Source organism: Antedon bifida, chromosome 4 (assembly GCF_963402885.1).
Source record: "Antedon bifida chromosome 4, ecAntBifi1.1, whole genome shotgun sequence".
In the NCBI taxonomy this organism is placed as follows: Eukaryota; Metazoa; Echinodermata; class Crinoidea; order Comatulida; family Antedonidae; genus Antedon; species Antedon bifida.
Genome location: NC_136229.1, coordinates 25,360,162 through 25,374,801, shown reverse-complemented (window position 1 = coordinate 25,374,801; position 14,640 = coordinate 25,360,162). Strand labels below are relative to the sequence as shown.

The following is a 14,640-nucleotide window of genomic DNA, read 5'->3' as shown; positions in this document are numbered from 1 at the left end:
TATATAATTTCTTTTTTCGGATCAAATGAATTTGAACAGTAAATAAAAACATTGCTTCTGTATAATAAGTTTATTGTTTTCACTACATTCCTATGTCGGTTCTATTGGTAGATAATAAAGATAACATTTCAACAAATTAAAACATACATATTATTAACGTACCGATTAAAAATTGGATATTTGGGATCTTCTCTCTATAATTCACAAAGGAATTTTGTTTAAATATTGGTTGATAGCCTGCGGCGCCGTTCCCAATGCTCGCGCTGTTTGGCAGTGCCATTTCTTATTTGTCTAATATTTAGGTAGCCTATAATTAAGTAATTCGGATGAACTATAATTTAAAATGAAAACTGATTTTCTGGTTTTACATTATTCTTTTCAAAGGGCTAATTAACCAATGGTTTGAGCATGTGCACTGCTGTTAAATACAGTACTTATGACTACGTGACTTTTTCTTTGAAACATGAAAGTTTGGCGAAGACCTATTATGATTAATAGTTTGTGAACATCACAGAATGAAATTGCTGGTACATTATTCGTATTGACTGTACTTATTTTTCAGGTAATTAAATAAATGAAGATTCACGTCACCTCCCCCATTGTGAGGTGCTTCTTTTAAAATAAATTATATGAAAATTAGTGTTAAAATTGTTTTCTGTGATCTTGTTTTAATGTTGTATCATCATTTTAAAATGTTTAAATTATAGGCCTACACATAGTATTGAGCTATAATAATTTGCATTTTCAAAATGAAGACAGGAAAACATTCATTCAGTTTAAGGAAATGTTAACACTAACAGTAATCCTAACACTAACACTAATCTAACACTAATCCTAAGACTAACACTAATCCTAAGACTAACACTAATCCTAACACTAATATAACATAACTAAAACTAATTTTAACACTAACTTGTTCTAACACTACCTACCACTAATAACACTAATCCTAACACTAAAAATAATCCTAACACTAACCTTAAGTCAATAACAACCATAAGCATGTCTTCAATAAAATATATCGAAACGTCAAATTCTCAAATGATCTGTCTCTTTTTTTTTTGGATTATTTTATCTGAAACAACGTAAAGTTTAATTTCACTCTAAACAATAATATGCTAATTAGTTAGAATGCAACATGGCATTGTTCTTACAGTGTTGTAATGGAATAACCTTCATTAACGCCTGCATCTATCTAAACATGTTATAGGCCTAACCATCATTAAACAATATAACATACATTGCTTATATTAGGTTTTAAACATTACAAAATAAATTCAAGTTTAAAATAAAAAGTATAAATTCATAAAAAATATTACTTACAGTGCTTCGTATAATGGTTACTATAATGTAGACTAGGCTTATTAAATCATCGTCGTTCGTGGAGTGAACAGAGAAGAATCTGATTCTTACTGCGCATGTCTGTTACAATTTTCAAAATTTCCTGTCTCAATAATATAATAAGCCTAAGGTGATCAGGATTGTTAGCTGACGATAATATTAGGCTACATGCTAAGGATGCTGAAGACTACCTTGCTATTGACACGTCTCAGTTATTACGTATGGTGTAAATAAGTACTAACAATTTACGAGGGAATATAATAAGCTGATATATAATAAGAGTGGAAATATTGGTCAAAGGTCATGATATAATATAAAATTAAAGGGAAATATGTTTGTAGTTTTTTAGTATATTATATTTAATAATAGTCAAATAAAAAATAAAGGAATAGGCCTATGGCAGATGTCTGTATTGGGTATAAATTCATAATAAACTGTCGAGGGCGCTATTTTGTTATGTTTCTACACGTGATGTTCTCAATGTATGTTGTAAAGTTAATAATCCTTAGAGTCTGTATGATTTTAAACGCAAGTTAAATTTGTGAAAAATGTACTCAACTTGATAATGTAAGGAGTAAAGAAAACAACGAAAAATTAACGAATATGGATACCATTGCTAAGGCCATGAATTCTGTTCTTGTGTGAGAGCAGGGAAGTTAACTCTTCCTTGGTGAGAGTAATTCCAAAAAAGGTTAGGCTTGATGGTGATGATGATGATGATGATGATGCTTATACAACAACAATAACAATAATAATTCCATGTTTTGCAATGTTTATCCTTTTGGCTAAAACATATAGCACATTAAACGCTTTAATGTCTAAAACATATTCGCAAATAATTATACTTCATTTGCATAATTTTCATATAAAAATAATATTGACAGAATCATGCATAAATAACTATTAATTATTAGAACCACACTCCATCGATAGAAATTGTAGTCGGCATTAATATACATTTTAATATGTACATATTACAGAGCATTAATAATTTAATTTAAACATGCTTATATTATTTTATTAAAATGTAAATAGAACATACTTAAATATACATAATACTTAATATAAATATCAAATAGAAATTTGGAAATAATAAATAAAATTGTGCTTTTTTCATTTTTTCCCCTAACATCTGCATCACATGTGTTGTATCTGACAATAGAGGTCAAATACACCCTTCTTCTCTACAGCCGAATAAGGACAACCTAGCGATTTAATTGCACTATTGATCGAATGTGAAAACTAGTTTTTCTAGTTTCTGAGCATGCGCAGACTGTCCCTAACGCATATTAGGCTCGATATCCACTACGCTTGGTTTCCACTTGGACGCAACACAACGGCATACGCAACCTTGCCCCAAGTCTGAAATTATTGTCTTTTTTTAGTTAGTCCGCCGATCGGCGTTTCAATTTTTGTCTGAAAACTACAAATTGTGAGCTAAAGTGTTATACGTATGAAACGCCATATGTGCCAAAATGTTTATATTTTTACTAATTTCGACTACGACATACGTAGTGAGTTCACTCACAGGCGACAGTTTGGATGATCATCGCGTGCTGATTGGTCGTTGCGGCGTCCAAGTGGACAATAATTAATTAGGAAAGTAAAAGAACAATGTAAAATTATTGTTAAAATGCTACGAAACTAATAATTTTGATTCAAAGAAATAATAAAAGATATAGTATTAACAATTTGCATATTTTGCGTATTATAGTTGTAACCTAGTCAATGTTACATTATTAATGTTGAATAACATACAAAGCAAGTAAAAAAAAGTCTGGGCTGCATATTAAAACAGACTATGTCTACATTAATTTGGTCAATAATCTTATTAAATATGCTAAATACATGTAAAACAAAGTTCAGTAAAAAAGATATCAGACAATCATAGTTGAATCAGTATTCTATCTAAAATTCATATTCCGCGCTAAATTCAAATAATGTCAGATGTAATCGTCATGTTCAGTCAGGCGTAATTAACGTTCAATCAGACGTAATCGCAGTTCTGTCAGACATAATCAGGGTTTTCTAATTCAGACGCATGTTCTAAGTATGCCGAATTCACATGCCCTCCGTTCATTTGTGTAGGTGTATAAGTGATTTCTATATCCCTTGAATCGTTAGATGACGTTCGTGAAATTGCCATATCATCACGAAGTTCTTCTATTCGGTTGCTCAAGTTTCCCATTGTCTGGACAATCAAGGCTAGCTTATTTTCAATACCCTGTACGTCATCGTTTGGTAAATCCGGTTGTTTTGCAGACAATGTTTTTGGTTGGCGGGAAAGTTGTTCCATCAACTCGAAGCGAAGACTTGAAATGTCTTTCTTTATCTCGTCAAGTTCACCTACAAAATAATAGCTGATGATTAATTTAAACTAAAATAGAAGCTAAGCCTAAGCCTAAGATCAGTGTCCTTTCGTATACGAGGAAAGACGAGGAGACATGCGCCACCAACCTTCGTTTACTTCATCGTTTGCCTTATCCTGTTGCAGCTTAAACAGATAACGTTTGACAACCGATTTCATTATTGCCTGAAAATAGAGGGGGTTATTAGCAGAAAAATCTTACGGACTGTTAGTACTTTAATAATTATCATAACCTGCGAGATAGGCATATTATATTATAGTGAAATGTGAGTATCTAAGTAAAACATACGCAAGAGTCTCCTTCGAATAATGGGTTTCCCAAGAGGGGTTGTACTGTAAATAATTCATTATAAGTAAATGCTACTTAGTTAAATGTAAATATTAGTTTGTAGAAACCACACACAAAATAATTAGGACAATGGATATTGTCAATCAAGATTTGAAATCTTAATTACGTTCAACTAAATTTTATGGAAACAACAATTGTGAAAAAAACAATATCATTGCTAATATGCTAAAAATAGAATGTACTGCTCAGAAAAAAAGAATGAATTGTGTTAAGTACTGTACTGTAATTGAGTGGCCTATTTTAAATGAAAAACAGAAAAGTGCCGAACATTGTCCTAATAATAATAACAATCAAAATTGATATAGCGCCGATTCCAAAAAGATTAGCAGAAGGCGCATTGTATTCTGAAATTTGCTAAATAAATGAATAATGGTCAGAAATGGCGCGAACGCGACGTGATGGAAATCTAGTGTACAGTGCATCCTATCATTAACCGCTGGTGGACCCCAGAATTAAAATAGAAAGGGGACCAGGGCCTACTAGTGTATTTTAAATGTGTTATTATATTATAAATAAAAATACCTGATGATCGTCTTCAACATTAGGACGAAATCTGGAACCCATGACATTAAAAACTCCGTTTCTCTAAAAATAGAAAAATCGAAGAAACATAATTTGTCGTAACAAAAAATGTTTCCACCTAAAATAATACTTGAGCTCTTGTGGCAGCCCAAATAATAATACTCGTAATGATTATGATACCCGCAACAATAATTCAATTGAATTGGTATCTTAGTTACTAGTGTATTATGCTATACCATGGTGATTTCACTAGGTTTAAGATTCTTACCCATGGCATTCTAAATGATTCCGAAAACCATGTGTACTTACTAGAAGGTAATCGTCAAGCAAGCGTATCTTATAGTTCTACATCTTACATTTTTCACAATTTCATATTATTTTGTTAGGGCACCACTGCTGCTCTGTAAAAGCTTGTTCTGTGATAGCCCTGTCACTTTCCAACCTACTTTATGTTTATACTTTGAATGAATTGAAATAAAATAGATATCAATTGTAACAAATAAGCTCAACTTACTCTGTCAGAAATTGATGATCGGGCTCGTGTTCTCATTGGTATACCATGTGTCGAGTCTTTCCTTTTGAATTGATTTGCAAACCATTTGTAGATGTACAAAAACGATTTTGGGCTTGGAATTAAATTAAATGGAATTGGTAAAGTAGCGTTATGGTCGAAGAAAGAAATCCATAACTGTGCTCGAGCAAACTTCCACTCCACATCCTCATCGTTCTGAGAAATAAATTAAGTTGGATAATTACACCGGAGCATTCTCTAGTGTTATTTATTTAGATGTTCTTCAAACACAAATATTTAGCGGCACGGTACAACTACAACATTTCTAACTAAGAACCAACAATTACTATACAGGTCTCCATCCAATTAAAGACTCCCTCTAATTAAAGACCGATTTAATGCCGCCACAGATGATCGCCTATCCTATAATAATACCATTAGCTGCTCTCTCACTCTCTAATTACAGACAAAGACAATGGTTTATGTGACCCAACCAAACATATTCATTCAAATAAGACCACTTTAAGAGTAATGCATTTTTTTTAAAGTAGCCATTGACAATTGAAGAACTTTCAGACAGTTTTTTAAATACACACAAAATGGACAGGATAAGGAAGCAAGGTAACCATTCTGATATTTAATTTCCCTATAAATATAGTGCAATTTAAAGACCACTTCTGGTGCCAGTCTAGAAGGAACTAATTAAAGGCCAAATAAAAGTGGTCTTTAATTGAAGGGAGACCTGTAACTGATGTGTAGTGCTACAAACTTGCCTCGATCTCTTGATATGAGTTAGACATCATAGCAATTAGCATATTCAGCATAACCAGAACCATCACGACATGATAGACAGCGAATAGGATTGTACCGACTACATTTGTTATGTTGTAATTATCATCATCAGCAGACGGTTGCACTATGGGATCATCTTTACCAACTAACCCGAATAAAGCCCAGAACAATGTTAAAAACGTACTGCTAATTCTGAAGAAAAAAAAGCAGAAAATGATGCTGATTATAAGAATGTTTAAAGATGTATTATTCCCAGAAAAAAAATATTTGTCGAAAACTGTTAACGTCTGACGTGTTATTCACTTAGACCAAAATTGGATAGAAAACAATTAGGTCTACCTAAAAACATTTTTAATTCTCAGACAATGGGGTTTTGCTTTAAATTAAATTTATGTCAGTCTATTCTTCAAAGTTCTAATTATGAGTTATATTAACAAGTACATCATCTGTTTATTACGGACAAAACTTGTACTTACGAACCAAATGCCTTTTCAACGCCATCACTCTTCTCGCTGTCTAACGGATAATACCAATACAAGTTATACATTGCACAGAGAAACGCTACTAAAACAAGACCAAACACAATGCCGAAGCGTAGAATGTCACCAAGCATACGACCTAAAGAGATCTGCAAAGGGCCTAAGAATTCGCTAGCTGCTAGAACTTCGGTTACTCTCGTGAAACTTAGCACATTCGCTAGAGCGTAAAGTCCTTCTGCTAAAAACACTGGATCACACGGGTTCCAACAATTACGGTCTGAAAAGAACAAAAGAAATAATTTAAGTAAGTATGTTGAATATTGATGTTCGATATTTATTAAACTCACATTTTCTGATAATTCTGCAGCGCCATTAGCAATGACTGTTGGAATGGCGCTTTATAAATCGAACAATCGATTGACTGAGTATAATACACCAAAGATGTCACTTCTTTCTATGAATAGGCCTACTGTACATTAGGAAGACTTCTTATAGCCTTATTCATAGATTTCACAAAAGCACAACTTATACTTCATGCCCTCCCAACATCAAGAACTTTTGGTTTTGGTTGAGCAAATTGATTTGAAATCAAATTAAATTGGTTTGTTATTTATTTTCAAAGACATTTATATATTCAGTAATAATTTGTCTTTGAATTTATATAATGTGGTTATTCTTGTTATTGTTGCTGCCATGTACTATGTTATTGTTATTAATAAATGGATGTGAATTTCGAATCAAATACCAATTGAATTGAATTGGATTTATATATATATATAATTCCAGTTATATTTGCTTTATCTCCTCAAAACTAGCCAGTGCAGCATAATGCAAAACATCTTACCTACAGACAGATAATACATATGATCCGTAGCTGGGCCTCCTGTAGTGTTTTCATCTGTTAAGTTTGCGCATGCGTACGGATCATCCTTGTAAAAATCAATTGCCTGTCTCGCTGCGCGATACGAGATGAATTTGAGAATAAAGCTGGTAAAATAGAGGTTTAACATGGCGATATCTAACCAGTTCCAGAACGATGATAAGTATATACGACTACCTTCTAGCCAGACTTGTTTTAATTCGTTCCAAAACATTCCTATAACAAATAAATAGGTTATATAAAAAATAAAGAGTTCGGCCTACTTTTTAATATATTGCAGAAAGTTTGAGGAAGTAATTGTACAATATGGGGCGATTCCACTTCTAATCGGAAATACACATTGTATTATCATTTATTAATCTTTTGCAATCATGTATATTTACCTAGAAGTTTTGGTATAGGAGGACGTGGACACAGCGACTGACAGCCCCAGATGTGAAGAATTGGGGACAGATGTACACTAGGCCGCCAATCTCCATGATGGGGAGAATGGATTAATAAGGCGCACACACAAACAAGAACGTAATCATTGGGTTATTTTAATAAGCACTGGAGAACATCTAAATCTATATTAATTTTGTTGAGTAGAATAGAAATTGTAATTCTCATCACCGGCCACATCCTGAATTTAAGCAGTTGCTTAATTGGTGATAAGATAGATTAGCGTGTTTTTTTTATACTTATGTTAGACATTTCTCCAGAGAATAGGACACACTCACCTACTAAAAATATCATTATAATAATGTCAAAGATATTTGGTCCAGTGTCACGCAGCAATCTCTTTTTACTATCACACACTTCATAAAGATTAATAGCGTCGTCTAGGGCGCTACAACTTTTGTTCATCATTACGTCACAAAATATTTCGGTTGTGCTAAGTGTTTCTGAAAACTGTGTTTCTGCGAACGTTGATTGAAAGAATAGAAGTGATAGGTAGATTAAGTAAGTCCCAGAATGCATTATAAACTTGACTAATGGAGTTCGAACAAATTTTCCAATCTGTCAGAAAAAGTAGAAAATAGTTAGATTAATATTTGGCAAAGTGCAAAGCGACAGAGGGCCTGCTATAAAGTGATAGAGGGCGTGCTAAAAAATGATAGAGGGCATGCTAAAAACTGATAGAGGGCGTGATTATTCGGTCAAGATAATTGAAAAAAACACGAGATTAAGCTTTTTTGACCTCATGTCAACAATATATGTGGCTATTTACAAAAAAAAAGAAATCAGGACGATAATTATCATGCAAGCAAACACATTTGTATTTTTGCAAGTAATGAGAGTAAGTCAGCGAACCGTGAGTAATTTGATTGTCGCTTGTGGTAAACTCTTGCATTACACTACTGATGATGACAATGATGATAATGATGATGGCGATGATTTTCTAATGCTACCTTATTTTTTTGGCATTGTTCATGTATTTGTATCCGTTTTGTGTTTACCCTCCTGTTATTGGCGAATTTATTTTGCTGTTGGTTGAGTTTGGAAATACTAATAAATAAAAAAAAAATAATGATGATAATGATGGAGATGATCAAAAGTGTTTCTAACATTAGATGATGATGTGTAATTACTTACCCTACTCCGTGGAACTAATATATAAATAAATGCTAGTACTGGTATTGTTAGGAACACTAAAAGCGACATAATGGATTTGTACACAATATTTCCTTGTCTCCAACCAGGCATTCCCTTGTACCAAAGTGTTGCCAGCAAATGTTGACAGTGTGGATGGGCGACAAACTATAAATAACAAAATTACAGTATAGTATTATTTGTTGGTTGTTACACAGCGGATATGTATAGGTTACTGTACGACTTAAGCATATTCATACTTGTTCCGTTTTACGGAACGGAAGACGACTCAGTTTGTTAAATAATGGAAAATCATAAACAGAATAGAACATCACCGTTCAAGTATGAAAGTAATACAATAAACGGATGTGCTAATATAAGGCAGTGGTCCAAGTTGATTTCGTTTAATTATTACAAGAAAACAAATACAGTAAGTGACATATATTACGGAAGCAATAATGACCACCACACAACCAAAATGTATGATTATCTATGCGTCTGGGTGGTCAATATAAGCTTCCGTAAGCACTAGTTTTCAATTATAGGCTCAAGAAAATATAAATGGTAAGCAAAAATAAATGGCGCGTATAATGGTTTCACGGACAATATTTCCTCGCCTAATTTTCGAATGAATGCAGGTACTGGTTGTAAATTTAAGAAAAACGTCTAAACGAGAGTTCGTGTTCACAGTATTATCTAAAAATACCCATTATAAGAATCATTTTTTGTTATTAAACTGCAAATGATGAAACCTATTACGTGCTCGACTGGATTATTATTATTTGCTTTCATAATGATACAACTGACACAACGACGCAGAAACATGGGACAATTTTATTATGCGTTCAAAAGCAATATAATTATCATAAATATACTAAAAAGAAACTGGAATCATACACAGTTACATTCGATACGGTGTTTAATATACTCTTTCGAGTTCCAGACAGAAAAGTAATTATATAAATATCTCATGCTTTTTGCATTTTTGTTGAATTTAATAGGTATTGATTTTGGAGTAACAAAAATCAAGACAAATGTCTGTGTTCCTAACAGTGTCTTCGTATATACAATGATTTATTAGAGAAACCCATCCAGTTATAATTATTTGGCGCTAATGCACTTTGTCTCTGACAGACTATCTTTAGCCTGGTCACATTCGCCAACGCTAATCGAACGTGACCCTATAGCCTTAATGGTTTTTTCAGTAGGTGCGAAAGTGCATTAAACTAGACTACAAATTTTGCAAATAATTTTCCACAAAATGAATGATTATCATCTAGTAATGTTTTCATTTATCTGGTCAACATAATTATTTATACATTGTACGCTTATTAAATTATACTTTATAATACTCTGTCTACACTATCAAACTGTTATGTGACAAAGAAATGTGCTGTGCCCATATATGGATATGATGATGTAATATTATTACCATATTTGGTGTACATGACACTTTTTTTTGTCAAACTTTAGGGTATACTACTGTACACTTACTGCTTTCTGTTGGTATATGATAGCCTGTTTCACACGTCCAAGGTCTAGCGTTGCTGCATGTCGCGTAGACTCGCTGTCGTCTGTCACGTTTTCTAATGTTGTTCCCGCCATCTTTAGCAGCGTTTCAACTTCCTCTGTACTTTGGCACATCTCAAGTAGATCAGATGCATATTTCTTGCATTGTTTTGATAGATCTCTATACTGATTCTGTTGGATAATAATGATGTATTTTTTAATACCATGCGTCATTCTCCATTAATAAGAAGGTAAACGATTACTTAGACCATTAAAATTAGATTAAAGAAGGCGCGGAGAGTGGAATGGTAGCGCAAACTTAAGATCAGCATTACCGGAAGATGATTTTCTATTATGTTCTAGACCAGTTTGCGTACATATATCTTGTATGTACACAAAACTGACGTCCAATCTGAAGAACGAGGCAATAAGAACAATACATTTTCTCAAATTGAAATGTTGGGCCAAGTGACAGGCCTTTCAACGCAATTGGTCGATGTAAAAATTACCTGGTATAAATTTTGTCTAGTAATTTTGGTTTTTTTTTACGTGTGGCTACATTTGTTTACCAGAAGTATCACAGACGCCTGATTTTAACAGTATTAACCTGTTAGTGAGCCTATCATAAGTTTCAATATTGCTTACGCTACACTTACACGTATGTTTACTCGAATAATCTGTGCGAGTGGGCCAATTATATTTTACATTATAGATCATGGATTGCATTTTGTTGTTACAATTGTTGGTACATCGGTGCTGTACCGTATACTTTTAATGATTTTCGTATCTCAACTAATGTTATGACGTCAATCCATTGTGTTCAATTTGTGTTCTTATTATGCATAACGACCACTGCCACCTGAACATAGCCCCAAAGGATCAGAAATACATTTTCATCTGCTGGGTCTACAAATTCCACTTTAGTGACACATGGTCTTCGATTATCTATTTTGTTGGTGGAAGAAGACCGCAAGATCGATGTAACTTTATAGTAAATTTTTCTGAAGGGGGGTTGTAAATTACATTGAGATTGACTTTGCGTATCATCAATGTTGCCTACAATATGTAGGAAGGAATGGGACGGAATGGACTTTTATTACCGTGGTTTAATAGTCTAGTAGGTTCTAGACGACGATTCAACTTAATATTGGTAAAAAGTTAAACATTTTGACACACATGACACTACAAGGCAATAACGAGAGATTTGGGACAGGTAAGTATCTATGCTTGTAATGAGCATAAGAACTTGAGGTTAAGCGTATCATGACGAAGAATATCAAATGCGTTCAATTAGAATAAAAATAGATCACAGTAATGAGACACGTTTGCAATTAAATGTTCAGTATGGGATTAACCTTTGACCAACTTGATAATAATCACAACGTTATTATGTGAGTAAAGAAAATAAGGACTTGTCTTCAGTTCTATAATTTTATCATAGTAGTCTCAGATCTTCGAAAATGCTGTTCTCCCAAGAGAATACCTATTGATAACAGATTACCAGATTGTCTGTGACATCCGATTTTAAATTACACGTTTTGTAGTGTAAGTATTCGAGCTCTTAATTTTTGTAATGGCTTGCATTTTTTTTTCACGTCATGAAAAACTATGTCAACAGGCGGCTGTTTGGAAATACTAACGTTAATTTATTTGTTTGCATATCGTAACAGACAGAAAGTTCCTCAACCATTAACAACAACTAAGCCTGGTCGTCGGAAGGATTTTTATGGACCATTCCTTTTTTTCACAGAAGAGCACTCACACAAAGGGCAAACATCGTGAACTATGCTAGTTAAGCATAATTCGTCATAACAGTTTGTTACGGTCTTGATCTATAATTCGAAAGGGCACTTAAAAAAAAACGGGTTTGTTCCAACCTTCGAACCATGGTTACGCACTTGACAGTTTCATCTTAGGCCTATGGCAATTTGTGTTTAATCTTCAGCATAAGCAGAAAACAGAGCATGGCCAATGTACGGGACTTTGAAACCTATATTGAATTTTGGATTTAAGATTAAGGATGCCATTTTCATTTATTTTGTATACCGTGCTAAACTAAATCCATGAAATACAGTATAAATAGTTTATTTGTTAGTATCACACATACCTTATACTACTGTATATCTACTACAAGAGAGTGTCAATATAGCCAAGTCAATTAAAAAAAAAAAAGAAACATTGAAAGAAGTCTGCTGATTTTCATATCAATATTGTGTGTGGACGGTTGATTTTGCAGCTGGTTTTTGGTTTTAAAAAACACTGTAGGCTATGTTGTACTATATATAGATTCACAGCTCAATTTCGAAAACAAAAATCGTAAAACGATTTTGTATTACGTACCTTAAATTCCTTCTCAATGATTGCATACTCCATTAATTCATTACTGAGAACGAATGCTGTTAGTATTGGATCTGAACTAGTAAGTGACATCCAAGCAGGACTGGCAAGTGCTTTGAATGCATGCATCCTGGCTTTTGAGTATTTCAACGGGTCAAAACGTCTCCTGTTTGAACAATTTGTGCAAGCACATAGTATATGGTGCTGTTCTGGTATGCCTTCTCCACGTTGCAGCAATAACCTTATTATATCTGCCTCGTTGCAGTGGGCAGCCAGCATAATCGGTGTGATATCCTGGTCAAACTTAGAATTAGTTGCAGTAGTCCTACAAAAGTAGTTTGTTATTGTTCCCAGACGACTTTTGTCTTTACTTTTTTGTTTAAACATAGGATGCTTCAACAATGCTTTGGTAATGCGTACATATCCTTTACTTATGGCAATCATTAGAGATTCGTTGATTGGTCTCATCTCCAATCTCCTGTCGCCATGTTTGATGAGGTACTCAACTATCTCTAGATGTTCATTTTCCGTGGCGATTTCAAGCGCAGTGCGATCGTTGTAATCTGTACAATTTAGCAGACTATGATATGTGTCTTTTTCCAACATGGCGCGTAATGTAGGCAAATCTCCATATTCGGTACATTGAAGAAACCGTATCTCGTCGTCGTTTGGTTTTCCGATTTCTTTTCCATTAGGCGAGATAAATGAATTGTTGTAAGCCTTTCGTCTAACTGTGGCAGGAACTTCTCTTTTTGCTTGTTTCTTTGCCCTGAAAAAAAAAAACAATTATCAATTAGTAGGCAGTATGAATAGTATCGTAGAATTGCCAGAAGTAGTAACAGCATAACAGTAGCAGAAAAGGTAATTATGTAAGTGCAGCTATTAATATAGCAGCAATAATGGCAGCATGAGTAATAGCACCAGATTCTGCAGCTGTCACTATATAGATACTAACTGACTATCGCAAGTCATCTAGTTATCTCTGTCAATAAGGTTTGTCTGCAGTCAAGGTATAACGTGAATGTGTTTGCTTTATTGTGTACTTGCGATCACGTATTCATTGAACGACTGCTATTCAAGTATATAGTCGTAAGGTTGTTTTTTGTTTTGTTATTTTTTTTTATTTAACCACAGATCTGCCTATTGATTTTCTATATAAAAAAAAATCAATTTGTGACGAGTTATCTGTATCTTTAATATGGGCCGAAATATTAAATAGCACGTCCTCTACCAAGTATTTCAGTTACTGAAAACGAAATCTATTACCATTGCTAACATACAAACATGATTTAAACTGTTTTCATCAGGTAAAACATTAATACTAAATAGGTCAATTAAATATTTATTATCCGCTTTGAGAGGCATAATTAAGTAACTTCGTTTATAAATGCTATAATCCTATTTTGAAAGAAAACACTGAGGTTATTATACATGCAAAATTGTCTAAACACAGACATATCATTACTAATCAAGGACTATTGCAAATAATGATAATTAATCATAATAATAGTAATGCTAATAGCTGGAATCTAAGTGTAGATATATAATGATTGTATTCCTGAGCTTTTTTTAATTTTCTTGATAGCAAAGTAGATGACATAGGCCGAATTAAAAATGGCACTGATCCAATATTAGTGCATCGAAAGTATGAATTTAAATGTTTACTAGAATGTTAAACATTTTTTTTTTATTTTAATATTTTTTAAGTTGGTCAAATGAGTCCAGGTTAACCCAGTGTATTATATGCAGAGCCTTCTTGAATACAATGAAAAATACATACCAAAATTACAACGTGAATATACATAATTTATTTTATATAAATCTATTAGTATAATATAGATAAAACAGTATCAAATTGTTTAATTTTTTTAATAAGAATAGAACTTAAGATCTGTGTAAATATTTTGATTTATATTTTTACATTATACAGGAGTAGAAGAAGTTTCTCACAGAGAGCCCAGTGTACCGACCCATGATCAG

General features: G+C 33.2%; 1 protein-coding gene across 2 annotated transcripts in view; it reads right to left on the bottom strand.

The window, feature by feature from the left end:
* Positions 1 to 2,179: 2,179 nt before the first annotated feature.
* Positions 2,180 to 14,640, bottom strand: part of LOC144840458 (short transient receptor potential channel 7-like) — a 45,696-nt gene continuing 33,235 nt past the window's right edge. For both annotated transcript variants that reach the window (XM_078696277.1, XM_078696276.1), the window contains exons 2-12: positions 12,664 to 13,429; positions 10,309 to 10,515; positions 8,818 to 8,982; positions 7,962 to 8,241; positions 7,207 to 7,458; positions 6,360 to 6,639; positions 5,865 to 6,075; positions 5,095 to 5,307; positions 4,581 to 4,643; positions 3,799 to 3,874; positions 2,180 to 3,687 (exon numbers count right to left, since the gene is read on the bottom strand). In XM_078696277.1, coding sequence (XP_078552403.1) covers positions 3,350 to 3,687; positions 3,799 to 3,874; positions 4,581 to 4,643; positions 5,095 to 5,307; positions 5,865 to 6,075; positions 6,360 to 6,639; positions 7,207 to 7,458; positions 7,962 to 8,241; positions 8,818 to 8,982; positions 10,309 to 10,515; positions 12,664 to 13,429 — 2,851 coding nt within the window. In that variant the 3' untranslated portion in view covers positions 2,180 to 3,349. The remainder of the gene's footprint in view (positions 3,688 to 3,798; positions 3,875 to 4,580; positions 4,644 to 5,094; positions 5,308 to 5,864; positions 6,076 to 6,359; positions 6,640 to 7,206; positions 7,459 to 7,961; positions 8,242 to 8,817; positions 8,983 to 10,308; positions 10,516 to 12,663; positions 13,430 to 14,640) is intronic.